Raw genomic sequence first — 21,120 nt, 5'->3', positions numbered from 1 at the left:
CGATGGCAGCCAAATTTCTGAATCGGATTTGGCTGAATTGATTTGGGACAGCGATTCAAATCACCGAATCGAATCACTGTCTGCCGAATCGGCTGAATCTGAATCCAAAGTGAATACTAGCTGCTTCACACAGGCCTACTTATTACCTATTGTTTTAGGAAAGCCAAGCTATTTTTCTTTCCAAACTTTAGATATCATTCATTTCCCCCAACAAACATGCACATCTCTCTTCGTTATTTGTCCCCTGGATTGCTGTGACTGGCCAGAGGCCAGCACCATTTTTCCTGGCCTGAACAATAATGAGAGTTTGCCTTTGAAGATGATGCCAAAGCTGTTGTTTCACTGACCAGCAGGGAGTTCTTCTGTCCGACACTCCCTCTCCCCCTCAAGACTGCCTAACTCCTTTTCTAGAAACATGCAGTCGCTGGCCCAAGAGACAGCAAATCCCTGAGTAAAACCATAGATCAGAGGTTGCAAAGATCTCCAAAGACCCAGCAGGGTGAAATACGCAAACAGATATCTCTAGATAATACAGGCAGCAGAACATATGTACACATGACACAATGTATTTTATTTTTCAACACTATGTCAAGAAAAAGAGGAGCTTACTGTAGTTAATGAGCTGGACCAGAAGTCTAAAACCTCTTCCAGAAGGTGATAATGCATCTATAATCACCTTAAAAGATCAGGCCGGTAGTTTTACCTGCAGCAACACAGGGCCTCCTAATGCCCATTCTGAAAGATTCAGTACTGACTCAGAAAGAAGTGTGTCACATATGGATTCACTGGCATTGCCTCCTAGATCACCCTGTATTACTTCTTGGAAGACTTCCTTCCAAGTAGAGATCTGGTCCTGCTTAGCCTATCAGACCTGATTTGTAGGCCTGTGAAAAGTAGCAAGTATTCGGTTTGGATTTGGATTCGTCCGATTCAGAGGACAGCGATTCGATTCAGAGATTCAAAAATCACTGTCCCAATTCAATTTGGATCCAGGTCAAAGATTAGTCCCCAGGGCCAGATACACCTTGTGGAGTCTTTTCACTCAGCCCACAGGGCTCCCAGAGGGGTCTGGAATTTCAGGGGTGAATCCTGCTGCCAAATTCCAAGATATGGAGCCCTGGGTGGGACATATATTGGCGCGAGGGGACAAGGGATGGCTGTGTTAACAGTTGTGCCACTGCTTGCCCCACCATTGCTCACCCCACCACTGGTCTGGATCCAGGCCACAAAGCTCCTTGTGGTCCAGATATAGCCTATGTAGCCTATAGATTGTATAAACTTTTTGCTCCAAAGGTTCTGGAGAAACCAACCCCCCATTATTTCTCCACCACCAGGTAATACCCGCTAATGCTGATGCTTACCCAGTAGAGGGGTGCATGATGCAGCCACCTTTATCAGTAGATGCTTTACAGTTACAGCCTCTCTCCAGAGTATCATGATTCATTCCAAAATTGTGGCCCAGTTCATGAGCCAAGGTTACTGCTGCACCGAGAGGGTTCTCTGAATGATCCTCAAAAACAAAGCAAAACAAAAGAAAAACAAAAAAATATACTTAGTGAAGCCAATGACTGATAAAAGAATACACTCTTTCTAACTATCCAACCTTCACATTCCAAACCATTTTATAAACTTCTTAGCTATAACTGCAACCACTGTGCAATATTTCACATTATAAAATAACCTCCCCCTGCTTAGGATGAGATTTTCAAAACAGCCTGCAGAGCCTGGGCACCCAATTCTCCTGTGGTGATCAGGCACTCAAATCTCTTAGGTTGCTTTGAATCTTAGCCACACATTTTTGGTCTAACATTATTTATAACCATTCTTTTTTGGCCATGCAAACAAGAGAACATGATTTACACAAGTCTTGTGGGATGGGGAGAGTAGTAGCTGAAGGGTATAAGAGGTGGCCAAGAAAATTTTGTACGCAAAGAAATCAGTCACATAGTACAGCAAAGAGCTCTTTCTTTGTCTGCAACATCCATTACAACATTTAAACAGAACTTAACATGGCTGTGGTATCAAACAGCTACCTTAGACAGCTTCATTTTTGTTTAAAAAAAAAAAGAAAAAAAATAAGACAAAGTCTTCAGGTGGCCTCTAGTTAACTCCTCTAAGTGCCTTATTTTGTGCAAATGTCAAAAATAGAAATATTGGCATTGAACCCTGTGAAAATGTTTTTCTGGACAAACACTTCTGAGAAATTCAACATACAGTTTGATTAGGGGCTACTGATCAGATTAATTCTTCGGCCTGACCACAAGTAAAAAAGACCTTTTCACATCAATCATGTTATTTGAGGGAAAAAATCTCTCTCTTTTAGAAGCTTTTCCAAAGGCATAAAACATGTAATATAAATGCATGATCCACTGTTTATCAGTGAGTAAATGGAATTACTATGTACAACTGCCATTCATAAAAGCATATATGAATATATTCACCTTAAATACCTCCTCTGTTATCATCTTAGCCAATCTCATAACTAAAAAAAAAAGAGTAAAAAGGAAAAACTGTCTAAAACATTACCTCTGTTTAAATGGAACACTTAATACATTATTTGGTTTAGATTTTATAGTTTCCTGTTCCAGCCGGCTGTGCTAATATTCTGAGTAAATCAATTCTCAAGTAGAAAACACATTTGAAAAGAGAATGCAATCAATTTCAGAAGGCAAAAGGCCACTGTCGTTTGGTATTTGGAATAAATTCAAGGAATTTTATCTTCAAAACAGAAAATGGTCTCCTTTAGGCTTTCCTGAATGCTGCAATATTTAATGTAAAACTTTTTCTTGCTAAAATACAAGTTATGCTTGAGACTGAGTGTGGAGAACTGTATTTTAATATGTCTGTTCTACATGAAACTGCACAGAAGGTTTCTCTTGTTCTAACAGCAAAATGAAAGGTGAAGAAATGTAGGAAAGTAATTTGTAATGATTTTTAAAAAAAATATTCCTCTGTGACACTTAGTTGCACACTGAGATGTCTTAACATCTAGTTTGATTTATTTCTATGGCTATATGTGCTGAATTACCCAAATATTTCATGAATAACTATGGCCACAGACAGGCATTACATTTGTGCTGAGAAAAACATCTTTCTTCTGGGCACAAAAAAAGAGCATTCAGTCAGTCAGGGTTATTTTTTTTTTGCGGAAGACAAATGGCTCTTCCGCAAGAAAATAAGAGCACTTCCCACCAAAAAGATCTCTCTTCTCTCATAACAGCTTGAATTGAATGGCTGCCTGCTTCACCTGCTCCTTCCGTAGTCTGGATAACCAGGGTGGAGAACATAGCTCTACGCCTCCCAGGAGGACTGGAGCTGCTACTGCTGCCCTTGCATCTTCCATAGACTGGGCTCACCCTGGGGTCTGGAAGGTGTGGGGGGCATATCCTTGCCGCTTGACTCCTCCCATGCCTTCCACAGACTCGGGTCACCCCAGTCAGTGGAAGGCACAGGGGCATTTCCCCAGGGCCATCAGAGACCCAGGACAGCAGCCAGGGCTAAGAGTTCAGCCCCAGTTTGCCCATAGGGACTGTTGCAGGCTGGAACGCCTGGATGCTTCCTCTCTCACTAGGATATCCAGCAATGCAAGTTTCTGGGAAATCTGCAGTGCCAGAACTGAACACATGTCCATACCCTATAATTAAACCTGACTTCCTAGCGAGAACACCTCCTACCTACAAACTACGCCCCCTAAAACAAACAAACAAACACCATCCCGGGCTGGGGAAGAAGAGGAAAATTATGTAATATTCACCTATTTCACTGGAAAGCACAAATTATGCTTTCCAATTAGGGATCTGTAACAACCACATTAATTTTCAGATGTGGTCAAGATGGGGTTTTCTTCAATCTTGAACTATTCAAAGAGAGAATAAACTGAGCCCAACTTCTTATTTTTTATGCTGCATACCATTTCTTTTCACAATGCATAGACAAACAGTGAGATCCTCTTGATATTTTGACATTTCCAAAGATGATACGTTTAAAAAAAATAAGAATTCATAGAGTCTACTGCAAAAGTAGAGCAATAAATGACCTGAAACATAATTTTGGTCTTTAACAGACAAACAATTATTACAACACATGCGGTTCTCATTACTTGCTTGGATCACTTTGAATGCTGTTTTATCAGGTTTCTCGAGTGGGTTTTTAAAGACAAGGAATGTGATGGCTCAGCAAAAGAGGTTATTTGAAGACAGCATAAATGCAGACAATCAAAACAAACAGTAATACGTCCAGTTGATAGCAAGGCTATTCAAGCTCTGCGGCACTAGAGGAATGAATAGACTTATGTGAAATGAAGCTCTGATTTATCCCTCTACTTTTTAAAGCTAAGTTCAGTAGTAAAAGTCATTAGCAAACAGTTTTACAATTGTCGAACAGGAAATCATCCACTGCCAAACACATTTATGGGCTGTTTTACAAAATATGCAGCTGCTGTCAGATGAACTCTGCCTCATTCCACAGAGATTCAGTTCAAACCATAAGAATAAAATAACTTAGATGAACACTGTAATATGCTAAAGCCTCAAATCTGGAAAGCTCTAGGGGTATTCATTCAGCTGTAGGACTGAGACCCAAATGAACCAAGAAGGGCTTTTCACTGAGGTGTTTCTAAGTTAAAAAATAATATCTCGGTGGCTCAGTTCTGGAGCCCTCACTCAGGCTGACCTATTGAAGACAACAGCAGTCTTGCCTGAATGAGGTCAGTACAAGATGTATCAGTAAGAAGGCAATATTTTACCTTCAGTTTCATAAGCTTAAGTGTGAGCTCTTAAGATAATTTACAACAATTGGTATTACTGTCTAAACATATTTTAAGAAAAATATTTTTATTCCTGAATTTCCATTCAGATACAACAATATGAACTACATTAAATAAAACAAGAATCATTACCACAGATTTTCATGCAACTCTGGCCCCCTCTTCATGTTACAGGTATTGTGCAGTTGCCTGGTTAAATGCACAGTTAACTGAGAACAGCTACACATGCTGACTATTTCAAAATGTGTAATAACTTTATTGCTACGCAGCTTCAATTTGCACATGTAACAGGGTCTTTCCTGTGGCAGGGGCCCCAGCAGCTGACCAGGCTCCCAGCTGCAAGGGTGCGTCATGCCCAGCTGGGAGAGGGAATCCCATATCTGAAGGGACACTCAGACCTGGCAGCACCCGGCAGCTGTGGACTCTGGTTCCTGGCAGTGCCCCATGGTGCTGGTGACACCACATCCTGCAGCTGCAGGACTTTCCACAGGGCACGGCTGTGGTCTCCCACCCATGGGATGCACAAAGCATCCCTGCAGCTGGGAGATCACAGCAGCTGTGGTCTCCCAGTACCTTGTCGGTGTGGGGTGCTCCATGGCTGTGAGAGTGCATATTAGAGGTGTGCAAAGTGGGCAGTATTCGATTTGGATTCGGCCCAATTTGGGGGACAGTGATTTGATTAGCTGATTTGGATCACTGTCCTGATTCGATTCGGCCGAACCTGAATCTGAAGATTCAATTCTAATTTGGAGACTCAGCTATTCAGCCATAGACACAGCTTTATATGTTTTTTCTACACACCTTGAGGTACCAGGCATGGCTCGTGAATGCTGAGATGGTGGGGTGGATGGAGTGCCCCACGGGATTGTGTTGAGGGGTCAGTGGTGGACCCAGAAGTGGACCAGAAGTACTTCCAGTTCACTTTTAGGTCCACTGCTGATTGCACAGGGGACCCCCCTCCCCCACACACCCCTCCGGCTCAGGGTTCAGCCACAGGGAGACCCCTGTGCCCTCCGAGACCCAGGGAGCCCTCCGAGACCCAGGGAGCACCAGTTGCCAAGCCAGGCGGGTTAGGGGGGGCGTATACAAAATTGTCTTATGGCTAGCCGAATGAAGAAATGTGTTATTATTGCTGTTTAAATCATTAATTTTGAACAAAGATATGAAGAAGATAAAACTAAAGTACCATGTCACCTATTTACAGGAATACTGGATAATTTAAAAGGACAAAATCAAAGAACTGAAGAGTGAAGGGTATCCCTGAATATTAATCAATCTAACTACAATACTTTGAACTCTTTCGACTCCTCTTGACCTGCTGCTTACAAACAGGGAAGAACTGATGAGGAATGGGAGTACTGAATGGCAACCCGGGCAGCAGTGAATACAGGACAATTGAGTTCATGATCCTGGGGAAAGGAAGGATGAAAAACATCAGGATAAGGACCCTGGACTTCAGAAAATCAGACTTCAACTCACTCAGGAAACTCATGGGCAGGATCCCCTGGAAGGTCAGTCTGAGGAGGAAAGGAGTCCAGGAGACCTGGCTGTACTTTAAAGAAACCTTATGGAGGGCACAGGGACAAACCATTCTGATGTGCTGGAAGACTAATAGATATGGCAGTATAAGCAGACTAGCAATATAAGCAGAAGACCAGTTTGGCTTAACAGGGAACTCTTCAGTGAGCTAAAATAAGAGGAAACTTGGACAAATGACTAGGGAGGAGTAAAAGAGTACAGCTCGGGTATGCAGGGATGAAATCAGGAAAGTGCAATTGGAGTTGAAGCTAGGAAGGGATGTGAAGGGTAACAAGAAGGTTTTCTACAAGTATTTACCAACAAAAGGGAAAGGTGGTTCCCTTACTGAATGAGGGAGGCAACCTAGTGATAGAGGATGCAGAAAATGTTGAACTATTCAATGACTTTTTCACCTTAGCCTTCACAGGCAAGGTCAGCTCCCTGACTACCTGCACCAGGCAGCACAATCTGGGGAGGAGGTGAGCAGCCCTCAGTGGTGAAACAGGTTAGGGACTATTTAGAAAAGCTGGATGTGTACAAGTCCATAAGGCTGGACAGGATGCACCCAGGGGTGCTGAGGGAGCTAGCTGATGTGATTGCAGAGCCCCTGGTCATCATCTTTGAAAACTCATGATGATTGGAAGTGGTCCCAGACAATTGGAAAAGGGCAAATGTAGTTCCCATCTTTAAGAAAGGAAAGGAGGATCTGTGGAACTACAGATGGCACAGTCTTATCTTAATTCCTGTAAAAATCGTGTAGCAGGTCCTCAAGGATTCAATTTCTATGCACTTGGAGGACAAGAAGTTCATCAGGAACTTCAGTCAGCATGGATTCACCAATGGCAAGTCATGCCTGACGAATCAGATGCCTTTGATGATGAGATTACTGGCTCTGTAGATGTGGGAAGAGCAGTGGACGTGATATAACTTGACTTTAGCAAGGCCTTTGATATGGCCTCCCACAACATGCTCACTAAGGAAGTATGGGTTGGATGAATGGACTGTAGGGTAGATAGAAAACTGGATGGATCATTGAGATAAGAAGGTAGTGGTGAATAGCTTGATGTCTTCTTGGCAGAGTGCCCTAGACATCAGTCCTGGGGCCAGTTTTGTTCAATATTTTCATCAATGACCTGGAAGATGGGATGAAGTGTACCCTTAGTAAATCTGTAGATGATAGCAAACTGGAGTAATGTATATGCTGGAGGGTAGGGCTAGGATTCAGAGCGGCCTCAGCAAATTGCAGGATTGGACCAAAAGAAATTTCAGGAGGTTCAACAAGGATGAGTGCTAAGTCTTGCACTTAGGATGGAACAATTCCATGCACTGGTACAGGCTGGGGACCAACTGGCTAACCAGCAGCTCTGCAGAAAAGGACCTGGGAGTTATAGTAGATAATAAACTGAATATAAGCTAAGAGTGTGCCCTCATTGCAAAGAAGGCTAATGGCATACTGGGCTGCATTAGTAGAAACACTGCCAGTAGATCAAGGGAAGTGATTCTTCCCCTCTGTTCAGCACTGGTGAGGCCACATCTGGAGTACTGTGTTCAGTTTTGGGCCCCCCATTACAGAAAGGATGTGGATAAATTGGAGGGAGTCTGGTAGAAGGCAACAAAAATGATGAGGGGGCTGGGGGACATGACTTGTGAGGAAAGACGGAGGGAACTGGGCTTATTGAGTCTAGACAAGAGAAGACTGAGGGGGCAATAGCAGCCTTCAGCTACCTGAAAGGTGGTTCCAAAGAGGATGGAGCTAGACTGTTCTCAGTGGTGGCAGATGACAGAACAAGGAGCAATGGTCTGATGTTGGAGCAAAGGAAGTTTAGGTTAGATATTAGGAAGAACTTTCTCACTAGCAGGGTAGTTAGGAGCACTGGAACAGGTTATCCAGGGAGGTGGTGGAATCTTCATCTTTGGAGTTTTTTAGGACCCGGCTAGACCAAGCATTGGGTGGGATGATCTAGTTGGGAACAGTCTTGCTTTGAGCAGGGGGCTGACTAGCTGACTTCCTGAGGTCCCTTCCAACCCTAATTTTCTATGATTCTCTGATTCACAGCGAGAGATTCCAATTAGGCAGCATCTACAGAAGCAGGCAAAATAGGGGTTGCACCTAATGGAGAGGGTAAAATGGGGTTCAGGAGGGCCCACCCCTGCACCTCATTCCCTGACCTAAAATTGGGCAAGGACATGTTGGTTTAAACCCAAGGCTTCCACAATCTGCTGTGGAGCCAAAAGTCTGCAGAACTTTGGGAAATTCATGGTGTCCCAGTGCCTTGCTGCAGAACTAGTAGTCTGCAAACCCTAGAAATCCTGTTTCCATCTAGAGCTTGGTACCTCGCCCAGGGCAAGAAGATGGGATCCTCAAGGCTCTGTGGCCCCTGCCTAATCAAGAAGATTGCAAAATCCTGGGCATTCTTAGTAATCCCAAGCTCTGAGATTCCTGACCCTGGGTTTCCTAGCTCACCAAACCTCTAGGCTCTGGGCTCCTTCTCAGTCTGCTGGAGCTGATGGGAATCCAGGAACCTAGAAGCTTTGGGAGCCTCAGCTGAGAGAAGAGCCTCCACACTCAACTTCACTTAAAAATGAGAATTTTAAAAATTTCAAACCTTTTCCCCTTCCACAAGAAATCTTCAACTGTATCCTTTTTATACATCTAATTCAGAAATGTAACACATTTTATTTATATATTTTTCAGAATTTTAGAATTTCTCCTGGAAAGTAAATTCTGACTTGCGACCATCTCTGACCATGGCAAGTTCTGATAAAGGCCAAAATGTTCCACACATGTACAGAACATGCATTCATTATGTGGCAGGAAGCTAACTAACAATGAAAGCAATCATAATACCCCTTGTGAGAAAGATGTAGTTAGTGGAAGTTTTGCTGCCGTTGCTTGTATATATATTGTGCTTATAGTCTGGCAATTTAATGAACCCCTCCACTGAAAATAAACTGTTACACTTAGAGATTGTGTAAATGCATACTTTTATGCACAGTATTTTAAAATCATTATTAAAAATTCCTGAGAGACACTTTCAATGTACACACCACAGATAGATATGCATGTGCGCGCGCACACACACACACACACACACACACACCCCACATTTATTTTGGTCCTGATTCTACCACCACTTATGTGCATGGTTTAATTTTAAGTCTGAGATTGGTTTCATTCACTTTGAGGAGTCCTGTAGACAGGCTGTACTCTTTTTTTTTAATCTAAAATTTTATTTTATTCACTAAGGAAACTGCTTTACAAAACATTTTCAAACATACACTGGATGTAGATCTTGACAAAGCAAGACTTTAGATGTTAAATACTAATGAAGAAAATTTCCTCTAAGAAATACTACAGGAAAATATATGAAAATTTTCTGCAATTGATGGACTAGTTTCAAGTTTCGAGCTCCTGGTACTTACCATAACAACACCTCCAGACTGCTCTGCAGTGCACATGCTCATTATGGGTGCCATGCCAATGGTTGTCCCTTGGAAGTACACCCCACTGAGGGAGGAGGGAGAAGGGAGAAGAGACAAGCCACAGAACCACCATTTAACATAAAGTGAGAGCATCTGAATATTTTACAGCTTGTGTTTGCTGCCAGTCTCAGACAATGATCCTATTTTCAAAAGTGTCAACTCAACATATCTGAAAGTTGAAAACAATGGAAAGCAGAGACTAATCATGCAGATGTGTTGTATTGAAAATGACAGAATCCCTGCTACTTGAAAGATGCATTTGATCATTGTCCTCTGGTGTTTCTGCAGTAGCAGGATTTCTCTCTCTCTTTTTTCTTTCTTGCTTTTTTCTTTGGTATGCAATATATTGCCATGATGCCAGCAACTGAAAACTGCCATTTCAATGTAAAATGGGGAATGCAAATACAAATATAAACCTGCCCATAACTCAAGTAAGTGTTAATACAGTGCAGTGCAAGTTTACAGTACATAAGCCATAAAATGAACCCTAAAACTTTGTTAATCCAACTGAAGTATTATTATTTTTACAGGGTAACTACTGACTAAAAACAATTTGGAAGGCCTCATTCTGTACTTAATATGATGCCAAGTAGCTCACTAGAATTATTTGCAATTGCTCAGAGATGCTGCATAGTGAATGTTTGATTCAATTTTATATACACAGGTGCTTAAAACTCTTTCATTGATCATAATGCCATTCAGGAAAGTGTGTATTAAAAAATGTATTACTGCATTAAATTAATATATATTTACTCATAATTATTTTAAACTAGTAAATAATCACCATTTTAAAAATCAGGCTAAGCTGTACAGATACTGATTTCAAATTTAGTTATAAATTAAACTGAATTTGATGTTTTCAATCTAGATTCTAACTCAGATGTCATTGAAGTTAATGGGAATTATTTCTATTGACTTAATGGGCTTTGGATTAAGCCCTTTTCTCTATTGGAACTGAGAAAATTAGGCATTTATACATTATAACATTTTTACACAATTTATTTTGAGCATGTGAGCAGGCCTATTAACTTTAACAGGATTACTTATGTGCTTAATGCTAAGCATGTGCTCATCTATACACAGGACTGCACCCCTAGCACAATTCTGAGATGGTCTATGACTAAGAGGCAGTTGCAGAACTGGGGCAGGAAAAGGGCACCTGAGCATACTAATACAGAGCCCAGCAGAGTTGTCACGTTATGGAAACGAAAGATGGAGGACAGTATTTCACTCTCAGGAACAAATACTGTCTCCCCCCCCCCCCCCCACTGTTTTTAACAACAAAATAAATAACTGCATTTGGCAGTGGTAGGTAATCAGGACAGCAACCCCAGGTGTCCATTTAGAGGGGGCACAGGACTGACAGCTGCAACCGCTGCCATGTCAGCTGCTATGGCTGGTTTGTCTCCTGCCACCCAGGGCACAGACCTTAGTTATTATACCTCAGGCCTGCTGTTATTACAGTTGGTACAATTATTCTCAGTTCATGGATATCTCACCCAAATAACCATCGGACTATTAAATACACTACTGGCTGCTGTACCTTACTAACTGTGCATTGTCATGGGGTTTACGAGGTAGTAGTTTTAGCTTTCTCCAGTCCAGAAACTCATGGAGACTTGTGAAGGGGTCTTGCGTTATAGAGCACTTATCCATGTCATTCCACACTTCCACGCCAACCAGAGCTACTCGAATGTTTAATGGCCTGTAGAACTAGCAAAGAAAACAAATTCATCTTTATTCAAGACATTTTGATTAGCATGTTAGATTAGTGACTGAGAAACTTTCAGGAAGGGTCACATGCAGTTTATTTCATTCTCTTAAAAAGCCTCTCTTCTTTGGGTGAAACAGGAAAACTAAATGCACTTCCCCATCTGAAAAGACCAACATCAGATATAGCACTGCCATGATATGGAGAAAACACCAAGATATCTGGCCTTAACTATCTATGAAATGTTCCAGAGAAATACTTTAAATGATTCAGCAGGTGAGCGTTAAAGAGTGAATCCTGTCCAAGTTTGATACTTTTTTCCTGGAATCAACAGCGCCACCACCCCAGCACCTAACAAATTTCCAAGACAAGCTAATTCATATGACAATGCCTAAAAAATTCCCACTCTTGCTACCACCAATGCAGGTTAAAATGAGGGAGCGTTTACATTTTACCCATTGAGCCACATAACCCAGACCACAGCTGGTCTAGATGGTAAAGTGGTTTTAATACTGGTGGATTTCAATTTATACTTGAAATCCAGGGTGGTTACAGTTGGTATAGTTGCAACAGCGGTAGCAAATTTTAAGAAAATCAGCGTAAAGTAGGTTAGGGGCTGTTTAAGCAAGTATGTGGCTTACAGACCAAACAAAACTGGGTATATACTAGATCTCTGTCTCGTTTGTCTGCAGTCATTGGACAGCATTGTCAATACAGTCATTTGGATAACAGTGCAATTTGCTGAGAGCGTAAATTGAAGCACAACACATAAATAGCTTATAATGTGCCAAATTAGTTTCAAACAGGTAGCAAATAAGCACCTTCTCTCCTTCAGTAAGTCAGCAAGACAATTACAGAAGAACAGTTCTGTTTAGCAGCATGTTTTTAATCAAGAATTGGCCGTCCTTGAGTTAAGAGTCTTTGAGGTATCAGTTGATAAATTCTGAGTTAAATTAAATTCTTGTAATTACAATTTTGCTCCTGGACTTCTAGATTTTTAGGAATAACACAGTAAGCGTTAATCCTGATTTACATAGTTGGTGCTTTGTGACCAAGGAGGGCCTCTGTTAACAAAACTGATTATCATACAGTGACTTTCATACTAAAAGATCCTGCTGTTTACTGTATATTTCAATGAAACCACATTAAATTAAATTACCTTCAAACCTTCACAGAACTCTGCCTTTGCTCCAGGCACTGTAATAGCCATCACCAAAGTAAAGATCTTTGCCTAAGCTAATTCTATGATTCTTCTCTTGCACTTAGAGAGAAATTTATCAGGACTAGATAGATACTTGAGTGCATTAACAGATCCATCATTTAGACCCTAGGCCACACCATCCACAGAACACAAAAAATGATTCATGGTTGTCGTAATGAAATGCCTAATGAAAGTTTAGGAATGCTGGAAGTACCAGCTTTATCATTCCTACTGCCTGGCACTTTTTAACTGAGAAGATCTATTTCTTGTTCTATCATTGTGGATATGGAGTATAGCAATCTTTTAACTTTCCCTGGGCTTCTCCTTCCATTAGGTCCAGCTAGGAAGAGTTTTCATAGCAACAGCTGTCAGAAATATTAGTGGTGCTTTAAAAAATGAAAAAAACTCTAATGTTCTTACCTTATCAACATGGTTTGCAATTTCTATCAGCCTCTGTTTAACTTTCTCCACATTCTTGCCCTGTCTCTGAAACTTAAAACACAAAAGAGTAAAATGTTACTATCAGCACTGTTGTTGTAAGATGGATGTACTTCCAAAAGGTCACAATTTGCTGCCAGATTGGCATGATCCTTGACAGTTGTGGTTTACAAGCACAAAGGGTTAAAGGAAAACTCCTATTGGCTTTCCTGGGACCAGGAAGGAACACAAATTGTATGATGGGATTTTGTTTTCACCAAAAAAAGCTAAAATCCCACTGCAATCTCCCTGGACCAATTTTACTGTGAAAAGGAAAAAAATTATCCTTTCAGCTGTCTCCAATATAGCAAGAAAGTGATTTCTGGTACTTAACTAGCAGTTTTCAGGAGTCAAAGCCTGTCACGTTTTCAAAGACAAAAATGTAAATTGGAAAATAATTCAAACGGAGATTTCACATCTCTGGTTTTCCCTACAACCCACTGGGATTTTTTTCAACAATCTGTCTCATTTATTTGTTTGGAAGCTTTATTTCCAAATTCTCAACAGTGCATACAGTCTTGTTTAATTCAGTATAATTGGCAAACTGCAGCCAAAAAGCCCTAAATTTTGCAGTTTATTCTATACAGTGACAGTCTCTTGTGGCCCAAGTTAAAGAGTGCAATGAAGGCTCAGCCACATTACTGGGTCATAATAAGTGAATTCTTATGAGCCTTTGCTTTAATTACCACAAGAGGTCCCAGATGTTTGTGAATACTAAATTCCTTTTAAAGTGTTGCAAGGACAGTTCTAGCTTTTGTACAAATTCCTATCACACTTGTACTATTTTTAATAGTCCTTTTCAGTACTTGAGCCCTAGTTAGATAAAAAGTGCCATTTTTGCAATCCGTGATACTGTTCTCTCAAGCACATAACGTTATTTGCAGTGTCACGAAACTGAAGTAAACAGCCCACCAATTCTCCCTGTACCAACTACATCTTTTCTTTAAAGCTTTCTTACCTCTCGATTGTCTGCCACAATAACAAGCTCCACATATTTTGTCATCTTCAGCGTCTCCCTCTTGTGCTGCCAAAACAAATATAAGTGGGATTTTGTTTTTGTAGCAGGTGGCCCTAAGCATGGGAATATGAGCTCTTGTTCACTCCTACAAAAATATTGTCAAAATGTATACACATCTTCTACTGCTTCCTAAGGCTTCACGCCATGTAATTTTGGATTATTTTTCTCCTCACATAACCCTTTTCCTCATCAGTCAGAGGAAAGGCTGTTTATGCTACCAAAATATAACCGGGATGGGGTATATACTGCAGGTGTTTCTATTTGAATGTTTGGGGAGGAGGGAACCGTAACAAAATATGGGGGAGTTGAAGCGGCAGGCTGGGGAAGGAAAAAGGGAGCACGAACAACAGACAAACTGGAACAGAGGACAGAGAAGAAAGGCTACTGGGAAAGGGAACTGAGATCAGGTATAGAGATTCAGGGTGAAGGAGACAGTGGGAAAGAAAAACAAAGGTAAAGCAAAATGGACAAAGATAAGGAAAGAGAGGAAGAGAAAGAAAACCAGATACAAGTTGCACTTGGGAAGCTTCTCAGAAAATATACATTTAGGGTCAGATCTTGCAAATGTACATGTTTTATTTTATTCAGGTAAAACACTGTTATTTTACTGAAGTTATTGTGTTGAAGTCAATGGGAGTACCCAGGGGAGTAAAGTTTAGCATTTTCCTTGTATTTACAAGGTGTAGGCTACAATGTTCTAGAAACAAAAGGCATGCATTAATCCTGCACTGAGATCTTTTCATACAAGTGTCCCGTGCTACTCAGACGTGTAGATGTAGTTCTAAAAGCATCAAAAGTGAATTTGCAAAAGCAGAACACAGCTCATGAGTCTGATCCTTTCTTGGCCCAAATCTGAGCTAGTAAACTGACTTTCATAGAACACCACCAATTTATACCAGCTGCCATATTTACTTGCATCCAAGACAAAGTTTTGTCCCCCGTTCAATATGGGAAAAAAGACCCTAGTCTTAGATTCAGGTACAAAGTGGAGTGGGAGAGGCAGGTGGCTGCCTACTCTGATTCTGGGATTGGTCTGAGCTCGGGGCCTGAATCGGAGCCACAGCAGCTACCTCTCCACCCCCTCTGTCTCCCCAACCTACATCCCCTTTTATCCTTTGCTCTCTCTTACTTACCAGCAGTTGCAACTCCAGCCCCGGTGTCTGAAGCTGCTGCTGATACAATGGCTGCTATGTGGCTGGGCCAGGGCAGCAGTGGGAGCCATCAAGGAGTGAGACTACATAGGAAAGGTGGGGCAGGCATCAAAGTGCACAGACACCAGTGGAGCAGGCAGTAGGGAGACAAAAGTGGGGGAGCAGGGGAAGAGGGAAAAGCAGTGGGGGTTCAACCTGCCCCCATCACTATTGCTTTCCCTACTGTAGCAGTGGGGGTTGAATTTAAGACAACTTTCCTATAATTAGATTCTAGATTATATTAAATTATAATTTTCCATATTTAAAACCTAATCACTGGGGAGATCATCTTAAATTCAAAGTTGGCTTGTATTCAGGTAAATACAATAAGAATCATTCCCTTTGTCTCTCCCCTGTCTCTGGAATAAGATAGCAGGAAAAAATAAGCTCTTCGCAGTATTTCTGACTTTAAGGGTTTATTAGATGTACTACATACTAAACAACTGTTCAGCCTTGACTCTAAACTAATGTTCTCTAACCTGAAAACAATTGATTACGGCTTTGCAATCCAAACTGTATTTTCAATCCTGGACCCCTGAGGCAGCTTTCTAGGAAGCTAAGTATTGGACATCGCACCCAGATCCTCAAGCCAAATTTTATGAGGAACTTTTTTCACATAACTGTGATCTGTTCTTTTTTTTTGCTACCCAGCTGATTTGGAAGTTTTGGTGTTGCACAGATAGTCTGTCTGGGAGAAAAAGGAAAACATGCTGGAAATTGTGAATACTGGTGACCCTGTAATTTTCGTGTCAGACATTTTTAGAAGCAGATATTATATTCGGTCAACTACAGCATCAATTTAATAATCCAACCCTGCGCTGAGAAAAAACCCTGACTTTGGAAGCTGAAGAAACCTTTTGCTAAATATAGTAGCAATGGCTATTAGTATGAAAGGTGAGATTCTGACTTTTAAAGTGTCTAGGATAAGGTGAAATGCTAAGTTGAAGTGAAATTCTACCTTACAGGAACAAACAAATGATCACATGTTCTTGTTTGTGGCAGAACAGGTTTCTCTGCCATAGAAGTTTTAGTAAGAGCCTGAGACTTAAAGGTTGTCATTCAGACAACTTTTAAAGGATGCTTAAAAGTGGGATGCTTCAGTTTTTCCCGTACAAGGCCATAGATGACAGCCTAGATACATATGAGAAATGCTTGGATGTTTTCCTCAATTTAGCCATCCCAAAGTACAAACTGTTTGGACCAGGGAGATTTAGAATTAGAGAAACTGGCTAGTGGGGTATAATCATGTGAGACTCTGGTGACTGATTAGCATAATGAATCTATCCTGTTATTTGCCCAAAAGCTATATGTGTTCTTTGAATATAATATTTATTTATGAAATGTACCTAATTATGACTTATTTTCGCTTGCCTTCCGCAACCAACTGCATCATGGTGCAATCTATTTCCTGATTTAATCACATTCCCAGCATTAAAAAAAGAACCAATACTATCAGTACAGCACATGTATGCACAAGGGACAAACTACACTGCCCCCTGTTCAGCTGTCTTTTCTCACCCTTTGCCCTTTAAATACACTATCTTAAATCTTAGGTAATAAGATGACAAAATTCCTCAGCTCTGCTCAGTAAGTGTTATATGTAGCTGAGTGAGGCATCAGCACAAATATGTAACCCTTTGTAGTTCCCTGAAGCTGAGACTGGATTTCTGTTGACCTCGTGCCCAGCATAATTTAGAGCAGATTTCACATCACCGAGGTCATCTACGTTCTTTCACTCTAACAATTTATTTGGCTGATCATAACATTGACACGTGAAAATTTACTCCGCACATTCCAATGACACTTGTTAATTCATAGATAGGAACTTCTTCAACATGTCTATTATATGTTCTTTACCTAACCTGGGATGTATATTAGTGACATGTATGTTGACCGACCTTATCGTTAGGCCCTCTGGGTTTCTGTTAAAACAGTTGCTTCAATTTTAACATGAAATTTTCACATATCCTCATAGTCATAAGCCAAATATAGGAACTATGAGGGTAATAGGTAAGCAAGATTCTTTGGGTAACTCCGATATCTTTTATTACACCAACTAAAATAGTTGGAAAAATTCTTCTTTGCAAGCTTTCGGGTACAAACACCCTCCCTTAAATAAGCCTCGCCAATCTTATCACTGGAAGCAAACTTCCTATGGCCCAAAACGTACCGAATGGATCTAGACCATGGCATGACAAGAAATGTAAAACCTACCACTATATCTCCACCACCCCCACAATAACTACACTACACAACACAACAGAACCGTCAGCATTCCTGGATCTTACACCTGCCCCTCCAGAAACGTAATACATCTCATCCAGTGCACCAAATGCCCTCATGGAAAATATGTAGGAGAAACCAAACAAAAACTGCGCACCAGAATGAACACCTACTGAAAATCTATCAAAGACAAGAATACCCAATTATCTGTGGGGGCACATTTGTCACCAAAAAACCACTGTCTCTCCATTCTCTCAGTTCTAATCCTCAAAGGGAACTCATAAAACATGAGACTATGAACTTCACTCATCAGCCTACTGGATACAAAAAATCATGGGCTAAATATAGACATTGGATTTATGACACATCAGGACTGGCCTAACATTTGATACCCCAGATAACCTCTCTACTATTTACCAGCTATATTCTTATCACCAGGTCTCCATTCACCTTTCCCTGCCCCCACCTGTTTCTCACCCATCACCTGCCTCAATTGTATTTTCACTGACTGGCATTCTCGCATACTGGCCTCTGGCTTTTATTCTATTCCATCCAGGAAGAGCACAGACCAACTGCAGACACTTCCTCAACCTGATGAAGGGTATTTGTACCTGAAAGCTTGTAAAGAATTTTTCCAACTTTTTCAATTGGTCTAATAAAAGATATCAGATTTATCCAAAGAACCTTGCCTGCATATGTCCTTAGAGTGGGGTTTTTGTTTTGTGAACTGGCCAGGGCCAAATGGGTAACCCTGCCCCCAGTCTCCATATTGGGACCAGAAGTCCCGCCCCCAACCCCTGACTTTTGCCACAGGAAGTCTCCACCCTTGTCACAGAAGTACTTCTTTTGGGAGGGAGGATGCTGCAATCTTGAAACAGGAAAAAAAACAAACCAAATTGTATGCAAAAAACAAAAAAAAATCTACTAAAGCTTATTTTAATTTTATTTTAAAATATTTTTGTACGGATTTATGAATTTGCAAAGTGTATGTGATTGCATAATAGCGGGATGGAGCTGGGCAGGCCTTGCTGCTCAGCTGCTGGGTCCTGCCACTGGCTCTGCCTGGGTCCTGCTGCCTCTGGTTCCCTGTCATTTTTGACAGGGAGCCAAGGACAGATAAAAATTAATTTTCTAAAAATTTTAGGGGCTCCGTGGGCTGGATAGAATGGCTTGGCAGGCCAAATCTGGCCTGTGGGCCAAATCTGGCCTATGGGTCAGATTTTTCCCACCCCTGCCTTAGACCAACATGGCTATAACCTATACCCCTGAAATGAGGGTAACTGAACATTTATATTAATTACATAATCTATCAACATACATTTTACCATGAATTACTAGCAGTTATTTCAGTTGCATAAGATTATAAACTTGCATCTTAACTGCAAATTAATGAGCATCTGGGGCAATCTTAATAAAGTATTGGAAAGCAAGTATAGGGAGTAGCAATTAAATAGTCTTGCCCATTGTAAAATATAGCTTTCTAAGTTTTGATATTGTTTAGAGAGATGGAGTAGGATATTACAGTATTCCCTAAAAGACAGCTGCAAGTTTAATGTAAGGATGAAATAGCATGATATAAAATAGTAATCACAAATAAAGAAGCTGGAATCCTATTAAACTTGTAGTTCTAATATTTAAAGTGACTCCAAAAGAAATTTACTTACTGATTGAAACTGAAAGCTCATGTTGTCTATACATAGCTTTAAAAAAGTAATAAGGAATCTCTTACCAGAAAGTATAAATACAATTTGTGTAGATTTATTTCTGAAGTTTCAATATACACATTTCGAGCAGTTGCAGATACTGGCTTAATACATAAAACAGTGTCTGCAGTTGTTAATACATAATTTACTGAGATAAAAAGAAATTTGGAAATGTATTGTTAAATGTTCCTTAAATACAAATGAATTGGTTCCACTAGTTAAATAACATCTCTTCATGCCAGTTAGACTGCTCTCCTTAACACTGAACTTAATGTACAGGCTTAGTGGGGTGGGTAGGTAGTTTGGCTATAAATACTAATATTTCATATTTAATAATGATGGTGGGCAGATTTGTGCTACTATGTTACTTTTAAATGTCAAAATCAATCCTTTCTATAATCTTTATCCAGGCTGCACATGAATTCTTTGCAGCATTTCCTCCTTCTTATTTGAAGCTCATTTCATTTTCTACAATTTCCATTAGCTAGATGCATTTCAAATCAAATGCATTTCCTCCTACATAAAAACAATTACAACTGATATATACCTCAAATAAAATGTTGAGAACTTGTTTTGTCTGCATAAGAAGCTTTCTTATTACAATTTAAAGGTTCATTTAAATCTCAACGTGTATTATTAGCTAAGTAACATAGCTGTAATGTTCTTCCTCTTCTTGGGTGGGTAGAAAGCCATGCTAGACATTGTTAGCTACTCTCTTAAAGACCAAAAGTATTACTATAATCACAAGCAAAAGCATTCCTATAATAACAACCAGCAATCACAGTATATTACCAGAATTTGTCATTTGCTTAGAGTCTGTGCCATCTCATTACCAAGAAGAATTGAAGAAACCAGGAAGAAATGCAAACCGAAGCAAGAAAAAATGAGTAAGGCTTTGATTTAGAAAAAAACACTTAGGCTAAGTACAGACATTCAAAAAGCCTGAGCCTGAATCGATTCAGTCTTTGCAGGTTAGTCTAATGTAGCCACACACCTGCAGTGGCTCAGGCTAGAAGCCGGGGGGGAGGCAGGAGTGCTAGAGTGAGCTCTTCACAGTGGCTGGAAAGCTGGAGGGAAGCTGAGCTGGTGGAGGGGGGGAGGTATGGCTAGGCCCTGGCAGGCCTGAGTATGATTGGGGAGAGGTTTAAACCCCTACCCTGGCCTGCAGGGACGCCACCCAGAGTGTGCCTGGAGGTGGGGAGGGGAAGCAGCCCTTTCCAGATTTCTGGGGGTGGGGGACTGTTGCCAGACCCTGGTCCCCAGATGGCAACCCTGGGTTTCTTAGGGCCCTAGTCAGCAAAGTATTTAACTACTGTAAGTTGTTTTAAGTCAATAATTAATAAGGCTATGCTTAAAGTTAAGCCGTGCTTTGCACTAGGGACAAAGGTTATCCATAAACTGGCTTAAGTGATCAGAAACTGGTTAAAACCTGTAACAGAACAGAAAATCAGTTCACATACACAGTTTTCAAAATGGCCAAAACTGGTTTATCATAAACCTGGTTGAAAGTAGTATCAGACTTAATTGGTTTAGTTCAAACTGATTTACAGAACTTCTGTCCCAGAACTAGGGGTGTGCCAAACAGGCCCTATTCGATTTGGATTCAGATTCAGCCTGAATCAGGGACGATGATTCGATCCGTTGATTTGGATCATCGTCCCTGATTCAATTCGACCAAATCCAAATCTGATGATTCAATGCTGATTCAGTGAATTCGGACACAGGAACAGCTTTAAAAGTTTTTTCTACATACCTTGAGGTAGCAGCATGGCTTGTGATCACTGCAGTGCTTGGGCAGACGGAGCATCCCACAGCAGTGTGGGGGGCTCTC

General features: G+C 40.8%; 1 protein-coding gene across 6 annotated transcripts in view; it reads right to left on the bottom strand.

The window, feature by feature from the left end:
• ADAM12 (ADAM metallopeptidase domain 12) overlaps positions 1-21,120 on the bottom strand; it is a 332,512-nt gene that overhangs the window by 73,364 nt on the left and 238,028 nt on the right. For 5 of the 6 annotated variants that reach the window (XR_009463109.1, XR_009463107.1, XR_009463108.1 and 2 more), the window contains 5 exons: positions 14,114-14,179; positions 13,099-13,170; positions 11,310-11,479; positions 9,707-9,791; positions 1,362-1,510 (listed from right to left, as the gene is read on the bottom strand). Coding sequence is in view for 2 of the 6 variants with exons in the window: in XM_019482854.2 (XP_019338399.1) it covers positions 1,362-1,510; positions 9,707-9,791; positions 11,310-11,479; positions 13,099-13,170; positions 14,114-14,179 (542 nt within the window). In the remaining 4 variants the exon portion in view is untranslated. The remainder of the gene's footprint in view (positions 1-1,361; positions 1,511-9,706; positions 9,792-11,309; positions 11,480-13,098; positions 13,171-14,113; positions 14,180-21,120) is intronic. The other variant, XR_009463110.1, reaches the window with a different exon arrangement.

The sequence above is a fragment of the Alligator mississippiensis genome, chromosome 6, assembly GCF_030867095.1.
Source record: "Alligator mississippiensis isolate rAllMis1 chromosome 6, rAllMis1, whole genome shotgun sequence".
Lineage (NCBI taxonomy): Eukaryota > Metazoa > Chordata > Crocodylia > Alligatoridae > Alligator > Alligator mississippiensis.
The sequence above is the reverse complement of the archived record's forward strand: the minus strand, read 5'-3'. Positions and strand labels throughout refer to the sequence as shown.